The sequence below is a fragment of the Panthera onca genome, chromosome F2 (assembly GCF_046562875.1).
Source record: "Panthera onca isolate mPanOnc1 chromosome F2, mPanOnc1 haplotype 2, whole genome shotgun sequence".
In the NCBI taxonomy this organism is placed as follows: Eukaryota; Metazoa; Chordata; class Mammalia; order Carnivora; family Felidae; genus Panthera; species Panthera onca.
This window is the reverse complement of record NC_138356.1, coordinates 46,248,475-46,270,993: the sequence shown is the minus strand read 5'-3', so window position 1 is coordinate 46,270,993 and position 22,519 is coordinate 46,248,475. Positions and strand designations below refer to the sequence as shown.

The 22,519-nt window shown below is 35.7% G+C and overlaps 1 protein-coding gene across 13 annotated transcripts in view; it reads left to right on the top strand.

Annotated features, from left to right (window-relative positions):
* Positions 1 to 22,519, top strand: part of RGS22 (regulator of G protein signaling 22) — a 176,503-nt gene that overhangs the window by 103,085 nt on the left and 50,899 nt on the right. For 12 of the 13 annotated variants that reach the window (XR_013553517.2, XR_013553516.2, XM_078441724.2 and 9 more), the window contains 8 exons: positions 2,138 to 2,332; positions 4,972 to 5,064; positions 7,185 to 7,357; positions 8,526 to 8,688; positions 11,078 to 11,236; positions 13,607 to 13,675; positions 16,013 to 16,174; positions 21,357 to 21,536. Coding sequence is in view for 11 of the 13 variants with exons in the window: in XM_078441724.2 (XP_078297850.2) it covers positions 2,138 to 2,332; positions 4,972 to 5,064; positions 7,185 to 7,357; positions 8,526 to 8,688; positions 11,078 to 11,236; positions 13,607 to 13,675; positions 16,013 to 16,174; positions 21,357 to 21,536 (1,194 nt within the window). In the remaining 2 variants the exon portion in view is untranslated. The remainder of the gene's footprint in view (positions 1 to 2,137; positions 2,333 to 4,971; positions 5,065 to 7,184; positions 7,358 to 8,525; positions 8,689 to 11,077; positions 11,237 to 13,606; positions 13,676 to 16,012; positions 16,175 to 21,356; positions 21,537 to 22,519) is intronic. The other variant, XM_078441729.2, reaches the window with a different exon arrangement.

The window sequence follows — 22,519 nt, the reverse complement described above, 5'->3', positions numbered from 1 at the left end:
GAAGGTGGCATATAATTCCTTATCTTGCTATTGAAATAATTTCCAAACTACCTCAAATCTTGTTCAAACTGTTCAAACTGTTTCTCTTTCCTGATGCCATAGTGATTTATTTCTAAGATTCATATCCAATAATGTCACCCCTCAGAGAGCCCTCGTTATATATCTTTAGGTAAAATTCAAATTCCCTACCAAGGGACAAAAGGTCATATCCATGCCCTGGCTCCTGCCTCACTTTATAGTATCCTCTCTTATTCTACCTCTTTCCATTAGCCAGTGTTATCTCCTTGGAGTCTAGAATCTCTCCATAGGTTATAAAACCTCCCTAAGCCTTAATGCCTTGGCCCAGATTTTCCTTCTTCTTAAATCATCTTTCTCATCAATTCCCTTTTCTTGCCTGATTGACTCCAACTCATCTTTAAAGATTCAGCTGAAGGATTAAGGATAAGACAAGCTTATCTTTTCTTGGAAAGGTTTCTAAACCTTTTCCTTTCCCATTCCAAGACATAAATGAGTCTTTTCTATGGATTTAGTGCAATTCAATAACATTTACGGCATCCACTCTCTGCCAAGAACAGTTTTAGGAATTGGAGAATGACAAAAGAACAAGCTATGGTATTTGCCCTCAAGGACCTCGTTCTAGAAGAGATGATACATAATACATAACTGCATTATAGTGTGGTAGGTATAGCGGTAGAAAATGATCTTGGGAGGAGGGTGTGAGTGAAGGCTTCCTGGAGGAAGAAAAATACATGTCGGTGTTTAAAGAATAAGTCAGGGTTTATCAAGTGGACAAGGTGCGCACAGTAAGGTGAATATCCAAGATTGAAGGAACAATACATGCAATGGTGTGGAATGGCAAAACAACAAGGTTTAGGAAAATAACAGAAGAATTAGTATTTGAGTATGATGTTTAAAAGGTGATTAATGGGATGTGAGTTTGAAAAAAATCGACAGGCAGTCATTGATGTTCTTATTTGCAATGCGTACTTCTGTGGTAGTACTTACACTGTATTTCATCTGCTGATTTTCATCTCCATGTCACCACCAGTGGGCTCCTTCAGAGCAGGTATTGGGTCTTAATCATTAATCTTTGCATACATAGCACCTATACAAGTGTCTAAGATGTTAGTAGATACTCAGTAAATGCTTGTTATTAATGTGGACCCTTTAAAACTTTTAAAAGATTATTTTACGTAAGACTATTTATATTTGGTATTTGGTATGCCTCTCTCTGTCTCTCTGTCTATATATCAATCTGTCTGTCTATCTATCTGATCTACTGCCTGAGTGGAATCTGGACGTTATCAGGTCCAAAAACTAAGTAAAAAATTAAATTAAGTGCAATTAATTTGACATTGTTAGTACAACTACATTTAAATCCGATATGCAGGGCATGACATATTCAGTATGTAACATTTAAAAAAATAAAATGTTAATAAATTACTTCTGAGATGTAAATAGCTGTTATTTAGAGAAAAGACAAATGAGTAGAACGGAATAGACATTTATGCTTTTTCTAGGAAGCTAGAAATTCCATGTGTATCTTTCCATTCACTCTTACTTCCTTCTTGTATCTCTTCCACAGCATTCTGCACCAAATGGAGATATTTTTACAGCAGAAAGGGGTAATTAGCAACAGTCTTAAGAAGTCTGCAACTCAGTTGGGTAGGGCAGGTAGTTTGTTGGGTCCCTATACTAGAAGACCAATAGCCAGTTTTTCAGTCCTTGTTTCTTGCCTCGTGTGTCCAAAAGGGCATTCCAAAACATTTTGGAAAGTAGCCCTAATGTGTTAGAAATATTGTGAACATAAGGGAAAAAGGAAGCATATAACCTGGAATCAATCATAATAATACAAAGTAGGAATCTGATAAAAAATATTAAATATCCAAATGATATACTCTTATGTAAGATCCATGGCAAATTGATTAATTACCATTGAAGAAATAGGAAAAGGAAAGAGAAGCCTTTTGAATAAACAGATTGCTTTGACTTAAGTAGTTTTATGCATCTTTTCAAGAAAAAAAATCACTTGAGCTTGTGTCTCTTCTCTTACCTTTTTAAAATGCCTTTGCTGCGGAACCTGCTAACCATTATGGTTTCTCCCAACATCCTCTCATTTCTCTCCCTTCTCCCTTAGTATCTTTTTGCCACATACATTGCTCCTTCGGCCACTCTTGACATTGGACTCCAACAGGAAAAGAAAAAAGAAATTTATATGAGAATACAGCCACCATTTGAAGACCTTTTTGACACAGCAGAAGAATATATCCTTCTCCTCCTTCTTGAGCCCTGGACACAGATGGTAAAATTAGACCAAGTTGCTCTTAGAAAGGTATTGTGGCACTAAGAAACGGTGTGTGAACCGTTCATTTACTACAAAACTGATGATAAGCAGCATTATTAATTCACAAGAGAAAAACTGAAAAATGTCTTACATGGGCCAGGGACTCAGAGTTAAGATTTGGCAGTCTCAATATTAGAGCCGGGAAAGTATTTATTAACTTTATTTTTTGCCAGTTTCTCTATTGTGTCCTAACGAAAGACTAAAATCTTTGTCATTTTTTAGTTCTCCATACAAATATGTTGACAGAGAGAAATCTGAGTTTTGGTTTCCTGCGAACTAACAAAATATGCCATGATAACATTATTGGCTTTGTCCTTTCTTTTCATTTCTCTGCAGTGGCCTTAATTTTGATTAATGGAAAAAAACCCTTTAATTTTATACTGGATGAGTTATAGTAAATATTGCACCCATGGAAAATAGAAATGTTTCATATGTCCTGTGGAAAACACATTTTCTAACTTCAGTGTTGCTATTTTAAGATACCCCTAGATGTTCATCAGGTCAGACTGCTTGATTAGATAAAAATGTCAACACATCTTTTTCAATTCCAGCAGAGGTCATTTTAAATCTCAGTGCCTGAATATTTTCACCATTCTTATTGATGGGTGGAAGACATTTCTTTAAATATTTATTTTAAATCACAGATTACAACCATTCATAGGTATCTTTTATATTAAGTTGTGCATGTACCCTGTACATGAGGTCATTTCCAGTAGAACTCTGTTGCCCTCGTATTGCTATTCTTTGTTCATGTCTCAACAACTTTTTAGTCATATCTTCTACCAGAAAGAATAGGTTAGATAAATTAAGATAAAATTAATACCCAAACACCTCAGATAGAATTACCTTACTGGATTTGATTAAACAGTTCTATGGCTTACTAAATTCAATGACCAAAATAATTAAATTTTCATTCCTGATTTCTCTTTGCCCTGAAAACTTAGTGTTACATCTTTTCTACTACAAAATACATCTGTTATATTAGGAAAATTAGGGTATCATATGAAATTAAAAAAATGATCTCCTGTCTTTTTTATTTAAAAAATTTTTTTAAGTTTATTTATTTTGAGAGGAGAGAGAGAGAGAGAGAGAGCGAGCATACAAGCGGGGTAGAGGCAGACAGAAGGAGAGACAGAATCCCAAGCAGGCTCCGTACCATCAGTGCAGAGCCTGATGTGGGGCTCAAACTCACAAACTGTGAGATCATGACCTGAGCTGAGATTAAGAGTCAGACACTTGGGGCGCCTGGGAGGCTCAGTCAGTTGGGCAACCAACTTCACTCAAGTCATGATCTCACAAATTGTGAGTTCAAGCCCTGCGTTGGGCTCTGTGCTGACAGCTCAGAGCCTGGAGCCTGCTTCAGATTCTGTGTCTCCCTCTCTCTCTGCCCCTCCCCCACTCACGTTCTATCTCTCTCCTTCAAGAGTAAATAAACATTAAAAAAAAATTAAAACATTTTTGAAAAGAAAAAAAAGAGTCACACACTTAACTGACTGTGCCACCCAGGTGCCCCTCCAGTCATTATTTTAAATACAGTGTATGGTGTAAAGGAAAATGGACCTGAGATAAGTCCTGAGATGTTAAAAAAAAAAAAGATTTGGCATTAAAACTAACTTCGCTAAATCAAAAAGGTTTGGCATTGGTAATGATTCTTACAAAATGTGTGGGACAAACCGTATACTTGTTTTTTTAAGTTGAGAAAGAGAGAGAGAGAGAGAGAGGCAGCAAGCACGAGTCAGGGAGGGGTAGAGAGGGAGAGAGAGAGAATCCCAAGCAGGCTCTGCACTGTCAGCACAGAGCCCCATGTGGGGCATGAATCCACACACCGTGAGATCATGACCTGAACCGAAGTCAGACACTTAACCAACTGAGCCACCCAGGCACCCCTATACACTCTTTTTAATAAGAAATTACAAATGCCCTTAAATGCAGCCCAGAGGACGTCTGTAAAAGTCCATCTGACTGGATTGTGTAGGCTGTTTCCCAAAAAGGATAATCAAAGAGACTACCAAAACTAGCTCTTAAATGTAGAAAATTCTCAGTCCGCCAAACTGCTTTTTCCCTGGAAGAGAGAAATGGAGAATGAGCTTGTTCTTCTGACGATATAAAACAGTGCAATGCACACTCTGTAGCATGAGACCTACTGTGAGTTTAATTTGATAAATGACTCTCCCCCTCTCTTGCTACAGTTAACAGAACCTTAGCTTGCAGATGAATAATGATGGAGTCTGGTCATTTCTTGTTCTACTGTGGATTATTTGGTCTCTAAACCTAGCAGTGCCTGCTTTCATGACTATTATCCTATTATAATGAATAGAAAATGGAAATGTGACCCAAAATGTGTGCAGTGTTTGTTAGTTCACGTAGGGTGACCAGAAAGGAGGAATGATCTCTGATGTCACTATATCATTACATAGAAATATTTTATCGCATGCATGCGAAGTCTGAATATGCTGTAGCTAATATTTTTATGTTGGTTTTCCTGCTTTTGCCTCCAAACTAATTTACTTTATTGGCAAGTGTATTCGTTTTTTAGCCCGCTGTTACTGGCAAATTGTGCATTCTTTCCGCACTTTTTCATAATGCACATTCTCTTGATGTTATGAGCTTTATTATTGTTTTATTAGGTGGAGCTGGTGGAAGAAACTAGACAGCTAGACTCCACATACTTCAGAAAGCTACAGGCTTTGCAGAAAGAGACATTTTCCAAGAAAGCTGAGGTAAGACAGCTCTCTACTTAGAAAAAACAAACTTTTTATCCTGGAGAGGATTACCACTGTGTATATTGGCAGGGGGAGGGGGATAATATATTGAGGAGATCATGTACTGATCAAGTAAGGGATAGGCAGTTCCATTTTTCTGCTACTTCTTGGCCTAGCATGCTGCATTTGACAGGTGTCACTTTTTATTGACACATTTAACAGCAAAGCCAAAAGACAAAGCAGATGCCTGCCTTAGTTAAGAGCCTTCAAACCACATTATTCCTTTGAACATCTCTGATTGCTTTCTGTATAGCAGCAGCTCTATTTGTCAATTCAAAAAAAGAGTTAAATTGAGTTTTCTAAACAGAAAAGGAACTTTTGTGTGACAGCAATAGGCAAAATAATAAAGGAAAAAATATGGAAAGGATTTGGGGGCGTCAGGAAAAAGATCATAGGACTGACTAGGATATTAAAGTGTTATTTTGATTTATAAATTTGCAACTTTTGGATTACCTACATAATCCTTTCAGATCCTGAAAGTCGTAAAATTAAATGTGTGTATCTACATAAAGGTGACAGTTATATTTATTGATGTGAAAAATGCCTAGGGCCCATTATTATATAAAAAATATAAGGAAAAAAACACTGGTATCATATAATCCTATTTATGTAAAATTATATATTTTCTCATGTATACATATATACGAAGAGAGGTATCTGGAAATATCTGAGACATCACCAAAATATTACAGATGGTTAGCTCTGAACAATAAAGTTTCAGGTGATATTTTAACTTTCTCTCTTGTACCTGTCTGCAATTTTTACTCCTTTACAATAAAATTTTACACAAATAGTAAAGTGGACTTTTAAATGTAACCTTTATGATAGTTGCCTTTTTAACACATAAATTCTTTATTTGAGAAACTACGAATTCATATCTTGGAAAGGCTACGTAAAAATCCAAAAAGACAGCACATTTTGTTATTATTTTAAAGTTTATGAATGAAAAAGTTCATGAGGTTGTATTTTAAGTTTGTATTTTAAACTTTGTGAATTGAAACGTAGCATTTTCATTGTATTTTAAGTTGCATTTTAAACTTTATGAACTAAAATGTATAATACTTCCCATAATCCTTCTCTTCATTGGTAATTGACTTTTTAAATATCGGTAGTTTCTCTAATGGTCTGATGCTTTTCAAAAATAAACAGAGGGGTAAATGAATTATATAAGGAGAGGAAAGGTTTTTGAAAGAATAAGCTTCTCTAGCTCTTTGCCCTTATATAGAGCTTATAAATTGCAAAACATAAGGTTTTAAAAATGCCTAATAATTAACTTTTATATGAAAAGGTTACATTTAAAGAACATACTATTGGGGCACCTGGGTGGCTCAGTCGGTTAAGCATCTGACTTCAGCCCAGGTCATGATTCTGCACTTCGTTGGTTCAAGCCCTGTGTCAGGCTCTGTGCTTACAGCTCAGAGCCTGGAGCCTGCTTCAGATTCTGTATCTCTCTCTCTCCTTGCCCCTCCCCTGCTTGCACTGTGTCTCTCTGTCTCCCGAAAATAAATAAATATTAAAAATTTTAAAGAACGTACTATTAGAAAAATATTTTGCATTACTCTATAACTTTCAAAATTGTTATAAATAAAAGAACACTTTATGTTCATAATGCATTGTTAAGAAAAAGAACCAAGTTGCAAAACTATACATACTTGTTTAGTCCTGTCTTCATTTTTAATAAACCACGTGTGTATGCAAAGAAGACTAGAAGATTTGTATTTACAAATGTTAATGATTGTTATCTCTGAATGGTAGTATTATATATGCTTTTTGTTTTCTTATTACAAATGATGTATTACTCTTATACTAACAAAAATAAAAAAATTAACATTTTATAAGCAAATATATAGTAAATGTTTTCTAAATGTTCCTGAAAAGAAGAGAATGGAAGAGAAAGGAACAGGATAGAATTTGATGGGAGTTACAGCCAGATTCTAGATTCTTTATCTAGTTTTACTATTGAATTGTTAGATGGTGTTGGCCTAATAGTTCATTTTTATTTCAGTTTCTCTTTTTAAATTTGGAACATAATTTGTTGTATTTAGGAGATTTTTTAATGAAAAGTGTTATTTCACTAGGACACTACGTGTGAAGTTGGAACTGGTATTTCACCACTTCCTGATGTGTCTAAAAAAACAGAATACTGGAATAATGTTCCTGAAGAATATAGGCACTTCAGTTTTAATGATCTGCTTAACAACAAACTGGAGTTTGAACATTTCCGTCAGTTTCTTGAGGCTCATTCTTCAAGGTAAGGAAAATAACCATTTAGAAATGTATTTCTCTCTTAAAACACTGTTTTTCTAAGCTACTTACTTTTTTTTTTTTAATTTTTTTTTTCTACGTTTTTTATTTATTTTTGGGACAGAGAGAGACAGAGCATGAACGGGGGAGGGGCAGAGAGAGAGGGAGACACAGAATCGGAAACAGGCTCCAGGCTCCGAGCCATCAGCCCAGAGCCTGACGCGGGGCTCGAACTCACGGACCGCGAGATCGTGACCTGGCTGAAGTCGGACGCTTAACCAACTGCGCCACCCAGGCGCCCCTCTAAGCTACTTACTTTGATTCAACATATAAAAGTGATTTGGTGCTAGATTTCATCCATGACAGTAGTAATGGCATACCTATCTGAAATCTGTATCGGTAACTTTTTGTTGGGGAGTGCATTTTGATAATAGCAACCTCCCAAATATTATTTTAAGATTTTGTTAATAGTTTTAGCTTTGGATAAATTAAGACACCACTATGTTTAATTCTGTCACTTTTCTACTGTTTCTTTCTTTTGCATTTTTCTAGACAGGTGCTTTAACTAGTATTTCTGAAAAAGTGTCTCTTTCATATTTTCATATTTTTCTAAGCTACTGAAATTACTGTAAAACTTTGTAATTTTATTGGCTGATACATAAACATTGTAGTTTTGCACAAAATCTTGGAAACTTATGACATATTTATCTACTATAAACTGAAATATTCATCATATATTTTTCCAGTAATTTTCTCCCAAGTTAAGAGAAAGTGTTTACACCTGGGAGCCAAATTTCACATATATAGTTTCCCTTCTTAATGATGAGAATTGTTCTAAATTTAGCATGTTGCCAAATAGACACACATTGGGTGGAGATTTTCTTAGGTTAGATATAAACAATACTGGTCCATCAGTAATGGAGGAACTCTGAGACCCTACCCATAACGATGGTAGATGATTTTCTGATCCCAGTACACCTGTGTTCATTCATATATTTAGCTAAGATGAGACATGGTAACACTGAACTCATTAGTTTCATGATCTACTTGGTTCTGCTAACTAGTCAAGACAATCACATTCTAAGTTCTGTCAAAACAAAAAGTTGTTTGGTGGTTAGTAAAATTGAGAGGAAAAATAAAAGAAGGGCTGTGCTTTGGTTTTGTTTTCATTTTAGTGTGGACCTTATGTGCTGGACAGACATTGAGCAGTTCCGAAGAATAATTTACAGAGACCGAAAGCAAAGGGAAGCAAAATCTATATATATTAAAGACAAATACCTTAATAAAAAATATTTCTTTGGCCCCCAAAGTCCAGCTTCTCTAAATCAGCAGGACCAGGTATCAACATGTAAACATATTTCTTTGTTGAAGTATGAAAACCAATGATTTATTTCTTTTTGCCAACAACCTAAAATTCATTGTTTTTGTCTTTTGCTTTTATGATTTATATGTTAGACAGTTTGGATATCTTACTTTTTAAGTTATTTATAATTATCTAAAAATTAAATGCCTTTAAAATGCACTCAAGCGTTATATGCTGTAAAAACTGTGTTATTTTAAAAAATAATTATAGAATAAAAATAACTTATTCATCCACTCATCCGTTCATTCAGATATGAGTGCCTATGATATATGGTGTCATTATTTACTATATTATTATTGTAATCCTTGCTACATGTCATTAGCATACTATATGGTAAAATGTCTGATTGGGATTCAGCAGTGGCACTGAGTATCCATGAAATGTGGCTCAAGTTTTATGCTTTTGAAATGTAAAGAATTAAGTGTTACAATTAATTTGAAGTTTGGTACTACGTTACTACCTAGAGATCAAATGTATAGCATTTGATATCTTTATTTTGGTAATTTAAAAGGATGCATATCCTAATGGTGTATATTTATGAAATACAAATCTCAGATTAATGCTAAATTCAGTAAATGTCAGAAAAATTCAGAAGTGTTCATGGTAGGGCATACCAGATTAAAAAGCTAGATCCTATGGGGCGGGGAGGTGGTGGGTGGGGGGGAAATAAGCAAACGTTTTGGGGAATAAGGGGAGAAGGCAATCTGAAATTAATCAACCTTGACAAAAATGCCTTGCCATTAGTTCCCTGAGATACAAATCTGGGATACGTTAGCAAAAGTAGCTGGGTATCTCAAGCACAAGTATGAAATAAACACATGGAGGCATTTATTTTCTGTTTGGCTTGTGCTACATTGTGTGAGGTTTCGTGGTATCTGATGCTACTGTGTGAACCTTCCATAGGATAAGATGCTGAGCATTTAAAATTCAGTGGAGAAGTTATCCATTGCCATCATAGCAAATGACTGTGTTGACTACAGAAGAGTTTCCCCAGTGACCTTTCTTCCTCATCTTTGGCTTTACTTTTATTTTTATTTACTTATTTTCTACTTAAGGATATCCACATCACATCACATTCTGCGTAGGTCTTGCCAGTCCTAATTTCGGCTGGGTGGCCAAGTTTGCTCTTTGATTAGCAAAGTAGTCTTTTCTCTTTTTCTTTTTTCTTCCTTTTTTTTTTTTAATTTATTTTTTTTAAATTTTTTTTAACGTTTATCTATTTTTGAGACAGAGAGAGACAGAGCGTGAACAGGGGAGGGGCAGAGAGAGAGGGAGACACAGAATCGGAAGCAGGCTCCAGGCTCTGAGCCATCAGCCCAGAGCCCGACGCAGGGCTCGAACTCACGGACCGTGAGATCGTGACCTGAGTTGAAGTTGGACGCTTAACCGACTGAGCCACCCAGGCGCCCCTTTTCTTCCTTTTTTATATAGAATCATTATTACTAAAAGATGTCCAAGAGGGTTTCTCTTTTGTTTTTATGTTAAAAATTATCTTTGTTAGTAGGATTTGATGGGTTTTATTAATCGAAAGGGAACTAAGAAGAAGGTAATTTTTCCATTGAGGGGTCCAGAAGGTTTGAGGGCTGTGTACACAGAAACAGGTAGAAAAAAGAATGATTTATAGCAGAAAATGGCCATTCGTAGCTTGTTGAAACCAGTACTTATGCAGAAGGAAGATTTGGGCCACAAAAGAAATTGTGTTTTGTAATAGGTGCTACCTGTGCAGGTCAGAGACTGTTGTCCGTATAACCTGGTCTTTCTCTCCTTCCTGCTGCCTCTGTCTTCCTCTTCGAAGTTGTTGGGGGCAGCCCTGCATTGCTACCACCACCATCTCCAATCCAATGTTTGTTTGTACATGTTGATAATATCTGAGCCAAGGTTGTCTCCTAACTAATTCATGCCCCATTTTCCTCATGCACGAAAGAGAATGTTTTCTCAAATCAGTCAATTTGACCAGAATTACAGATTCGTAGATTATTAGACCTGGAAGAGCACTTACAAAACTCATTGACTAATAAATACCCTCATTTCACCTTTGAAGATACTGAGGCCATGGAGAAAACGTGGCATTGCTTGTGGTCATACAGGATAAAAATCCCACTCCTGTGTTCTCTGAAATATATCGTGAACAAAATCAGACATCTAAAAGAACTGTCACACAAACCACAATTTTCTGTTTGATGTTAGGGGAGTTGTCAGTCTTTACTGTACCTGGTATAGCCAGGAGATAACTTACGGAAAATGAAAATGGTGCTGTCGGCTGCTCGGCAGCTGGTTTGGGGGTGGATGGATAAATTAATGACTGTTAGTATTTCTTCACTAAAACAGAAGTTTGCAGTTTCTGTTTCATTTTTATCTTCCTAGATAATGAATTTAAGTGGTGGCTGGGGAAAGATGCTCCATGAGCAGCTCGATGCACCTGTTCTAATTGAAATTCAGAAGCATGTCCTAAATAAGCTAGAAAATGTGTGGTTGCCATTATTTCTTGCAAGTGAACAGTTTGCAGCACGTCAGAAGATAAAGGTATATCAGTGAGTGTAATCTTTGGGTAGTAATTAACAGTACCTCTAAAAACATCAAATGTGTATACCTGTCAACCCAGCCATTGTACTTCAACGCCATAGTGGTTAAGAGCATAGAGTTGGCCTTCCTAAGTTTTCGCCTCAACCCTATGACATGTTCATTGTACAACTTTAAGGTTTGCTTTTATAAGTATGTTTTTTCTATTCTATTCTATTCTATTCTATTCTATTCTATTCTATTCTATTCTCTCCTATTCTCTCCTATTCTCTCCTATTCTAATTTTAAGTAATCTCTACACCCAGGGTGGGGCTCGAACTCACGACCATCAGATCAAGAGTCCCATCCATGCTGTACTGACTAGGTCAGCCAGGCGCCCCTACAACTTTAAGTTTTATAATCATAGTTTTCTCATGTGAAAGATAATTAGGGTTAATAAGAGTAATTGCTTCATGAGATAGTTGTGAAGATGAAATAATTATGTTTAGTTTCTTAGCATGGTACCTGGCACACAGCAAACACTCAGATATTACTTATTAATATAGTTATTTTATATTATTAAGTCCTCATATAAATGGGCAAGGATATACAAGGGGGAAATAAATAAATAAATTATGATAATTCTGTACTATGCAGATTTCTATATAAAATGGGAGTATGAAAATGAGATTTCCACATGTACTGATATGATAGACGTTATTTACTAAGTGAAATAAGATGCAGAACAGAACATAGAAGATGATCCATTACATGTACTTATATCTCTGTGTCTGTCTATTTATGTATTCCCTTTTCTTTCTTTTTATTTATCTATCTATCTACCTACCTATCTACCTATATTTGTGTTTATGAAAAAAGATCTAAAAGGATCTGCCTTCTGGGAATGGGTTTGGGGAAGAAGGTTTTTTACTTCTTACTTTGTAAAGTGGGATGTTTTTTGTTTTTGTTTTTGCTTTATTTTTACTTTATAAAAAGCACATGTTACTTTGATTATTTAAATTGTCATCACACCTAATACAGGCAAACCTGATCTTTATAAATTAACACAGGGGCAGAACATGTAATTTTGGACTATGGTATGCAAAGCGCATACCATTAGTATTGATCAGGAGGAATCTTAAAAAACTGCCCTTGCGACACCTGGGTGGCTCAGTCGGTTGAGCATTCGACTCTTGGTGTCAGCTCAGGTCATGATCTTGTGGTCGTGGGATCCAGCCCCATGTGGGGCTCCATGCTGAACATGGAGCCTACTTGTGATTCTCTCCATCTCTCTTTCTCTCATCTGTCTCCCCCGCTCTCAAAATAAATAAGTAAACATTAAAAAAAAAACTGCCTTCTATATTCAGTTTTTCAAACACTTTGAGCCTTACTTATCGGGAAATACCCTCAGTCTTCTGAGCACCTTAAGTTATGGAAAACGCAATACAGCTGGGAATATAGAATTTATAGTATGAAGAAGAGCTGTCTTGTTTTAGGCAAAAAGTTCCTGGAAATAAGCTTTGGGACAACTCAAATTTCCTCATTTCTTTCCTTCAGGCTCTGGCTCACTAGTATTATTTACCACATTTTCTATGTTTGCCATAATAACTTTATTGTAACTTGTAGCCATTTCCTGACTTAGCATTCTTTGGGTGGCCAGCAACATAAACTGATTCCGGCAACCTTACGCCAAAGACAAAAGAGAAGGGAGAAAATTTATTATAAAATAGTGCTGGAACATCTCACACACTGAGGGGAAGAGTTGGCACCCAAGCTCTAGAAAGGCCAGGGGCCAGGACAGCCCTGGAAACCCAGCGAAAGTTCCCGGACAGCTGTGGCTATAAAAAAGACTCAGTAGTCATGATCCAAGACCTGGTCTCTCTAGGTCAGTGCCTGGATCTATCCGCTGTGGACAGGGAGGTAGATTCACATAGCACAGATTTGGCGGGAGTGGTTCCCAGGGGAAAATATTGTGAACAGGCAATAACCTCGAGAAATATCTACTATATTTCCTCCGTGTCTTGAATAACTTTTGTGTTCTAAAATTAGTTGTGGCTAGAAAAATAGCACCAAAATCTGAGAAGTCCTCATTATCTCTCCAGCTTCAATTTCCATGTAACCCAAAGTGAAACTTCTATTTGCATTTGGGGCAATACACTAAGGTATTATTATCTTCACTTTGCAGGTGGGAAACTGTTCAGAGAATTTGAGTGACTTGCCCAGGCACTTAGGAAGGGCTTCCATTGCTAAATCAGGTCCTCTTTCCCCTAAACTGCACTATCTCTTATCCATGCTGACCTTTACCTCATTTTTAAAAGTTATTAAATTAGTAAATGATGACAAAAATGCAGGCACTCTGGATAAGTGCAAAAAAATAAATGGTTTTGCTTCTAGGTACAGATGAGGGATGTAGCTGAGGAGCTCTTACTACAGAAGCATGAAAGGAAAATCGGGGTCTGGAAGGCAAGTAGTGTGTGTTATATTCTTCCTCTTGCAACTTCTGCTCTGTCAAAGAATTATTTCTACCCCTCCCCACATACACGTATTAAAAGAGACCCTCGTCATAGACCCTGCTTTCTAAGCCACCAACTGACCACCAACACATTTAATTGGCTGATGGATTCTGGGAGAAAGTGTGATTCTACCAGCGCTGCCTTCTTAAAGCCCTCTTGAACTGCTAAGCCCTAGAAGCGTGCTTTAAATATTGGATGGTAAATGTGTATTTTTGTTTATCTTGCTTGTGATGGATTTATTGAGACAAGCTGTTCGTTCCAGCCTATGATAGTTTATTTATTACTGAGACTGGATTACACAAAAAGAATGAGGTGATGTGTGCAGCAGAATTACCAAGTTAAATTATCTTATATTATGCTCTTTGTTGGAAACTACAGTTTGGCTTTAAAAGAATTAAGATAACTGTCATTTTGGTGATTATTTAAACGACTATGCTATGATACCTTACTAGAAAGTGCCTATTTTGTCTCTCAACAAGCATGATAAACAGTCTTCTTTTTGAGCTTACGAATTTATGTTTACTCATTCTTCCTCAGATCTTGCTGGAATGTGGGACTAGACCCAGGTGACCCCCTACAAACTAACATAAAATTTTATTTGACTATTAGAGGATTATATGTATCTGTTAGGATGCTCTTTTTCTGTATTTTCCTCTTAAAAGGAAATAAACCATTCTTATGTTTGTCTTTTGCTATATTTTTCTAATTGAAATACTGAGTAGAATGGGCTTATATTTCATATTGTGCATTATATATTTTGTTATTTTCTGCTTAGTTAAATTACAGGTTTTAGTTAAATTACTTAAGTTTTAGTATCTTAAGAAGCAGGTCTTAAAACATTATTTGCTGAGTGGGTTTTAAATAAACATCCCAGTCTAATACATAATTGTTCCTATTTATAGGGCTGTAATTTTAATACGGAACATATGCTGAGGGTCTTAACTTTTTGACCAGAGAACATGACATGTGCCTCACTAAAACAGTGTTAGACATCTAATCGCTCTATCTGGGTTAAGGCACTGCCATTCTAGACTGCCTGGTGTTGTCTTTACTTTTCAGTTTCCAATTCAGATGTCATCCTCAAGACCCTTCTGCAAAGCTTTTGCTACTCCAGGCAGAATTAGTTACTCCTTTTGTGTTCCCATAGTGCCTTTTACATAACTCTCTTAAACACATTGATGGTCACATATGATTTGTTTCAAGAAACGTATTTTATGCCTAGCCAATAATGGATATTTATCATGGTGCTTTGACTGATTGTTACTATAATTCCTAAATTCATTTAAAACATTGTTGGGATGATGCTTCTTTGGACGGTTGTAGGCTAAACTCAGATTTAGGGAATGTTAATAAAACTTATCCAGTAAAATAATTACTATTCAGTAAATTCAGTAAAATCTATGTCTTATGTTTTTTAATCTGAGAGGCTAAAGAGGAATGGATATGTGATCTAAAATGGCCAAAATTTTAAAAGTAGACATCTTGTATTTCAAAATTGTGAAGATATAAACTAAGTATTACCTTTAAGCATTACTAAAACACTATGGGTCCTTCTGGCTTTTTTGTTATGTAAAGTAAATCCTCAGAGGAAGTTTATTATTAAAAATAATGTATTAATGATGATTTCTTCTATTATGAAGTATTAATAACAATTTTATTAAAATAATACAAAGATGTGTCACCTGAAAACATTATTTTTTTCTAAATAGGAGCTCCACAACTAATTTCCTGCTTAAATTAACAGGATTTGGTAATTTTTTTTAAAGATGTGAAAAAATATCTTAAATGTTCAAGTGCTCTTACTCCTTAAAAGGCAGGAGAGTTATATATTAATACATAACATATATATTACATATATGGTACATTATGTACTATATATCTGATATATATATGTAATTACAAAATACGTAATAATGTAACAATATATATCATAACATTATGATTATATTTTTCTGTTTAAGTGCAGAACTCACACAGTGCACTAAAGTGTAGTTCTTCACCTTAGTCCCAAAATGTAATGACATCCTTAATCAATGTAGTTATATGTTCTGAATCATCCAATCATTTATTTTTCTCTCCACCTCTAAAAACCTGATGCCATAAGAATATAAAGGAGAGAAAAGGGAGAACAGAGGGGTTAAGGTTGCCAAATTCTATTGTATCCTTGCCATAAATTTCAACAACCCAAAGTAAAGGAGGTTGAATTTGGTAATGTTTAGCCTAATAAATGACTTTATTATTGCTTTTTAGAACACAGCTAATTTTCTGTATTTTCTGTTATGGACAGCCTGTGGAGAGTAAATGGATATCTTCATCTAGTGAAATCCTGGCTTTTCGTAAAGCGTTATTGAATCCAGTTACTGCAAGACAGTTTCAACGGTTTGTGGCTCTAAAAGGAGATTTATTGGAAAACGGGGTACTCTTTTGGCAAGAAGTACAAAAATATAAGGTATTATATTGGAAGCTGGAGAAAACCACCTCTTTTTGTGGAGGAAATGCATTAACACACCAGATTCTTAATTGTAACTATATGGACAAGATTTGTATTAAGATATTCCAATTTTGTCATCTTCATACCAATATGTAAATGTTGAGGTATTTATTGTTCTATGTTAGATACATTTATTATTACACGGTGAAGAGTAAGCATGAGCCCTGAAATGATAGAATTAGATTTTTCAAGGTATTCACAGATATTATGACTTAATGAGAACCTTTCTCAAAAGAGTTTTAATTACATTTTTGCATAGCATTTCTCTATAAATGTACTATAGACATTTTTTCCTGAAGATATCCATATTCAGTACTTGAACCAAGACCTCTTTCCCAGAATTTCTCCCAACCATATTTCCAGCAATGGTAATCAAAGATAGCGGATTATTGATAAATAAACCAACAGAGATGAGAGGAGCTTTTCTATTAGCAAGAATGGCCACAGAGCGCTTGGACGGCTCAGTTGGTTGAGTGTCAGAATCTTGATTTTGGCTCAGGTCATGATCTCATGGTCATGGAATTGAGCCCTACATCAGGCTCCACGCTGGACTGGGAGCCTACTTAGTGTTCTCTCCCTTCCTCTTCTTCTACCTCTTCCCTGCTTATGTGTGTGCTCTCTCTCTCTCTCTCTCTCTCTCTCTCTCTCTCAAAGAATAAAAAATAAAAATAAATAAGAAAGAATGGCCACATTCTAAACAAAACAATAACAAATAAGTCAAAGAACAAGTGGTTAGGCACTTGTTTTTTAGGTTTAAGTGTTCATTGAAATCATATTGAATCTTTGCATTAAAGAAAGGAAAGGACTTTCTAGGTATTTAATCTACACTTGAATATAGGAATGTTGTTTAGAAATACTTAAGAAGAGGCATCCAGACTCTGCCTAAATGCTCCCCTGGGTAACAGATTCATTTCTGGGCAAGTAGCCTATTTTATCCCATTATAAAAGTAGAGAATAAAAATAAAACTGGAATTCAAGAGGATAATACTTTCAATTGGTCTTATAATCTAAGTATGAATTATGTAATACAAATATTCTGCAGCATTTATATTCTATATAGTTAGCAATTTCTCAATAAAGTCTATCTCCAAACTTTCTCCAACATGCCGTGAAACTCTTTTCTACCCTTTTCTGTTATGAACAGTTTTTGTACTCTTCTCACGTTAGAAATTTTCTCAGAAAAAATATTTTGAGGTAAGTTTTTTCAAAGTCTGTCACAAGATAAGCAATATTAAAATAATTTTTTTTAATTAGGAGGTAGAGCCTGTTTTCCAGAAAAGGCAGCTATTGTGAGTGGGCAGAATTATTTTTAAGCTAATAAGAATATGAATAAGCCCAACCCTGCTAGGACAGAGGTAATACAATAAACTTTGCAAGAAAGGCATTTTAAGAAACCACACTCATAGAAAGTCAACCCTTAGTTGTGTGACTGCTTCTTCTTCAAAGCTGTCCTTGGTCTTCATTTAAATATCTTTTTTTGTGGTATAGAATGGAGGACATACAGTTCTAGGTAGCTATTAAAAATCATGCTATAGGAGGGAATTTGTTCATTCAGTAAGCATTTATTAAGTACCTAGTATGCCAGCCATTAAGCTAAATAGTAGGAATAAAAAGTAAATACAATACATTGCTTTCCCTCAAGGAGGGGGACATCCATGAAAACAAATAACATGAAAGAGTATTGATTATGATCCATGTTCTAACTAGGTATAGTTTTGGCGCTGAGAGGGAATGATGCAGGGAGGGTAGTAGGTCAAGCAAATCTTAGCAGAAGCGATAATATTTGAACTGGGTCTTGAGAGAATTTGCTAGGTGGAAAGCTTTACACCTGGCAAAATCTTACTGAACTCACTTTTATATAGCTTACTCTTATTAAGTGCTTGCTATCTGGCACATGTTATCTTAATTCTTTTTGTGTAACAACTAATTTATTCTTTATAAGAATCCTAGTAGGTCAAAGCTGTTATTCTTGCCATTTAATAGATGAAGAAGCTGAGGCACAGAAGGGTTAAGAAACTTCTGACATCACGCAGCTAATTAAGTGGTAGAGCTTGAGTTTGAACGAAGGCATTCTATTGCTAAAGTTTATGCCCTTAACCACTAAGTTATGTTCCCTGCCCCCAGCAAAGATTGTGGTAATATGCTAAGAGATAAAGATCTGGGTTCTTTCCATATTTTCGCAATTCAGAACAATGATTAATCAGTGTTCTTAAGCACTGTTCTGAATTGTGAATATTTGGGAAGAACCTAGATACTCTGCAGCCATTAAAAATCATGCTGTAGGAGAATAATCAATGATGGGAAAGGATATTTTTTTTAAAAAACCTAGTTACTATAAAACACCATACTTTAATCTAAAGTGTGTGTGTACATGTATGTGCGTGTGTGTGTGTATGTGTATGTGTGTGTCCATAGAAAAAAACTGGAAGAGTATATTCATCCAGCAAATACTTTTTGAACATCTACCAAGGGCCATGAAAAATCCTGAGGATGCAACCATCATCAAAATAGTCTTCCCTCTTAGAGCTTACCCTGTCATGGGAGGGACAGATGAGCGGTAGACAAGGCAGTTGTAAGACTGTGACTAGGGCAGTGGTGATGGAAGCTCAGGGGGTAATGGGAGTACCTAAGATAGACATCTCTCCTGAACCGAGGGAGTCACCAAAAGCCTTCTAGAGGAAACTCTGTTTAAACTGAGCCCTTATGCTGCTGTTAGTGCACAGCCCGCTTTGGATCCTCTCTCCCCCTTTCTCTCTGCCCCTCCCCTGCTTTCTCTCTCTCAAAAATAAATAAACATTTAAAAAAATAAAAATAAACTGGGACCTTAATGATAGGTAACGTTAACTGAGCTAATGGCATAGTAGGGCAGAACAATTAGAAAAAAAAATCAACTCTGATTTTTGTCCCTTCACCCTCAAAATGAAAACTCCAAAAACTTATTCCATAATTATAAATGAGGCTTACCAAATAATTATATATGATAATCTCACTAGTAATGGGAAAAAATACACATTTGGTAACACATCTAACATATGTTGTATAAATAGGCATTTTCTGAGGGGGGGGTTCTAAATTGAGTTAAAAATGCTAACTGTTGTCTTAATGTAACATTTATATCAAGCTTTTTCCACATATAACTTATGTAGGATTTTATATGGCCGGGACTTAAATTCTTCTTTCTTTAATAGTGCCCATAAGATAGTGATTACAATGCCCATCATACAGTGAGTACTTAATAAGTGTTAGCTCATTTCTGGCCTAGAATTACAAGTTTCCAAATTTGTTTGCTTTCTTGTGATTTGGAGAACAATGTCTTTGACAGAGAAATGCCATAAACTCAACCTAAGCTACCTCTTTATTTTAAAAAATGATAGCCCTGCATTTGTCACATAAAACTGGGCCTTTTAAATGTATGGTCCCTATTTTTGAGTTCTTTGGGTATAAGGAAGATAATTTAATAGGTTAACTATAAAAGTATAAATACTAAAAGATACATAATGGCGCACCTGTCACTGCCAACATCCTGCTTATATTGCCCTTTTTGCTTTAAAATTTTTTTAAATTTATTTTAATTAATTAATTATATTTATTTTTATTTAAATTCAAGTTAGTTAACATATAGTGTAATAACGATTTCGGGAATAGAATTTAGTGATTCATTACTTACATGTAACACCCAGTGCTCATCCCAGCAAATGCCCTCCTTAATACCCATCACCCATTTAGCCCATCCCCCTACCCCACACCCCTCCAGCAACCCTCAATTTGTTCTCTGTATTTAAGAGTCTCTTAATGGTTTGCCTCCCTCTCTGTTTTTATCTTATTTTTCCTTCCCTTCCCCAATGTTCATCTGTTGTGTTTCTTACATTCCACATATGAGTGAAATCATATGGTATTTGTCTTTTTCTGACTTATTTAGCTTAGCATAATACACTCTAGTTCTATCCACGTTGTGGCAAATGGCAAGATTTCATTCTTTTGATTGCCAAGTAGTATTCCTGTGTGTGTGTGTGTGTGTGTGTGTGTGTGTGTGTGTGTGTGTGTAATGTGTTATATCTTCTTTATCCATTCATTAGTTGACAGACAGTTTGGCTACTGATGATAGCACTGCTGTAAGCATCGGGGCACATGTGCCCCTTTGAATCAGCATTTTTGTATCCTTTGGATAAGTACCTAGTAGTGCCATTGCTGGATCATAGGGTAGTTTCTATTTTTAATTTTTTGAGGAACCTCCATACTGTTTTCCAGAGTGGCTGCACCACTTTGCATTCCCACCAGCAGTGCAAAAGGGTTCCCCTTTCTCCACATCCTTGCCAACTTCTGTTATTTCCTAGGTTGTTAACTTTAGCCATCCTGACAGGCATGAGGTGTTATCTCATTGTGGTTTTGATTTGTAGTTCCCTGATGATGAGTGATGTTGAGCATCTTTTCATGTGTCTATTAGCCATCTGGAGGTCTTTTTTGGAAAAGTGTCCGTTCATGTTTTTCATTTCTTCACTGGATTATTTGTTTTCTTGGGTGTTGAGTTTGATAAGTTTTTTATAGATTTTGGATACTAACCCTTAATCCAATATGCCATTTGCAATTATATTGCCCTTTCGAGCCTAAGTCACCTTGGTGTTGAAGCAGTTTTGGTTGGGAAAGCATTTACATCCACCTGCAGATTGAGTTAGGTACCCGTTTTCAGTGTTCTCCTAGGATCCCGTGTACACCTCTACTGTAGTACTTATTAGCTAACTCATATTGAAGTAATGTGTTCTCTTGCTTCTCCTCCAGTAAGATTGAGCCTTTAAAGGCAGATACTATCTTGGGGCTCAGCTGGTATATAGTAGGCACCCAATATAAATTTGCTAAATGAGTCAAAGTGACTTTGAAGCTGTTCCTTTACCTAGGAGTAGAAGCACTCAAGGGTAAATGAAACCTGTATTTATGTACGATGTATGCATCAACGTCTTAGGTTCCTCAAACCCAAGAGAAATAGAAGATACCATTTTATAGAAAGATAGCTTTCACATGTCCTCATGTCCTCTTGATCTGAAGTTAAAATCTATGTATTACTGGAAGATGTATTGCCACAATTCTACAAAGTGTTCTAGGAATACGTTAATCATATATTGTTCTCTCTTTCCTCCTTGTTCAGGACTTGTGCCATTCTCATTGTGATGAGTCCATCATTCACAAGAAGATCATGACTATTATCAACTGCTTTATTAATTCTAGTATTCCACCAGCTTTACAAATTGACATTCCAATAGAGCAAGCCCAGAAGATTATTGAACACAGGAAGGAGTTAGGACCCTATGTATTTAGAGAGGCACAGGTAAGAGATCAGGGCATGCAGTTAAGCGTATTTTAAAATACATTAACAATCTAGATATTCTTTTAAAGATTTTGCATTGTTCATATTTCACAGGGTTACGACCTTCCTTCCTTAACTGAGATTACTTCTATTTAATGAAAAAATATTTGCATATTCCACAGAACATAAGAAACTAATAACTTACTATTTTGTTGATAATACACAGCAAATATAATTATTTAAATACTATCCTTGACTTTCTATGATTATCATTTTTGTTTTTAGCTTATAAAACTCCAGCCAATTCCTCCTTCCTTTCCCACCATTCATGTTTCCTTTAGAAAATCTGCTACCACAAATATGTGTAAAATATGTGTGTCCCAAGATTTGTGTATTTTTAAAGATTGGAATATTCACATAGCTCATAAAATAAGTGAGAGGAGATTTAAGTACCTAACCAACATAAAGTACACAAGCTCATGAAAAGAAAATCATGCCTGTTAACCTGCTCAAGTTACTTCTTTTTAAGATAAATAATAGAAAACAGTGATTTGGTGGACATAATTTATTTGCATTTTTAAAAGCCTTTTAGTGATGTTGTTCTTGAAAAATGATTAAGAAAAATAAATTATAATAGGGGTAATAGGGAAGGCCATGTCATGATTTAAGTGATATGAACCAGAGATTTAGGATACGATTGCCCTTGAGCATGGAAAAAAGGCCATTATTCCTTAACATTCATTTGTGAGCCAGCTGTGTTCTAAGGCCTCTGAGGAACTGAAATGGACTCATAATCCAAATTATGCATTAAAATAGGTGAAAATACAGATGAATGATTGAGGAAGTGCTAAAGAGAAATAGAGAAAACATGGTGCCAGAATCGTAGTATGTTTGTGAAAAGATCTTAGAGATCACTTAGCCTAGCCTAGGTCTCTGGATAACCAGGCCAGGGCTTGCCCATCTACATCAAAGACCTTGAGTTTGCAAGTGCATGTCTGGAACTG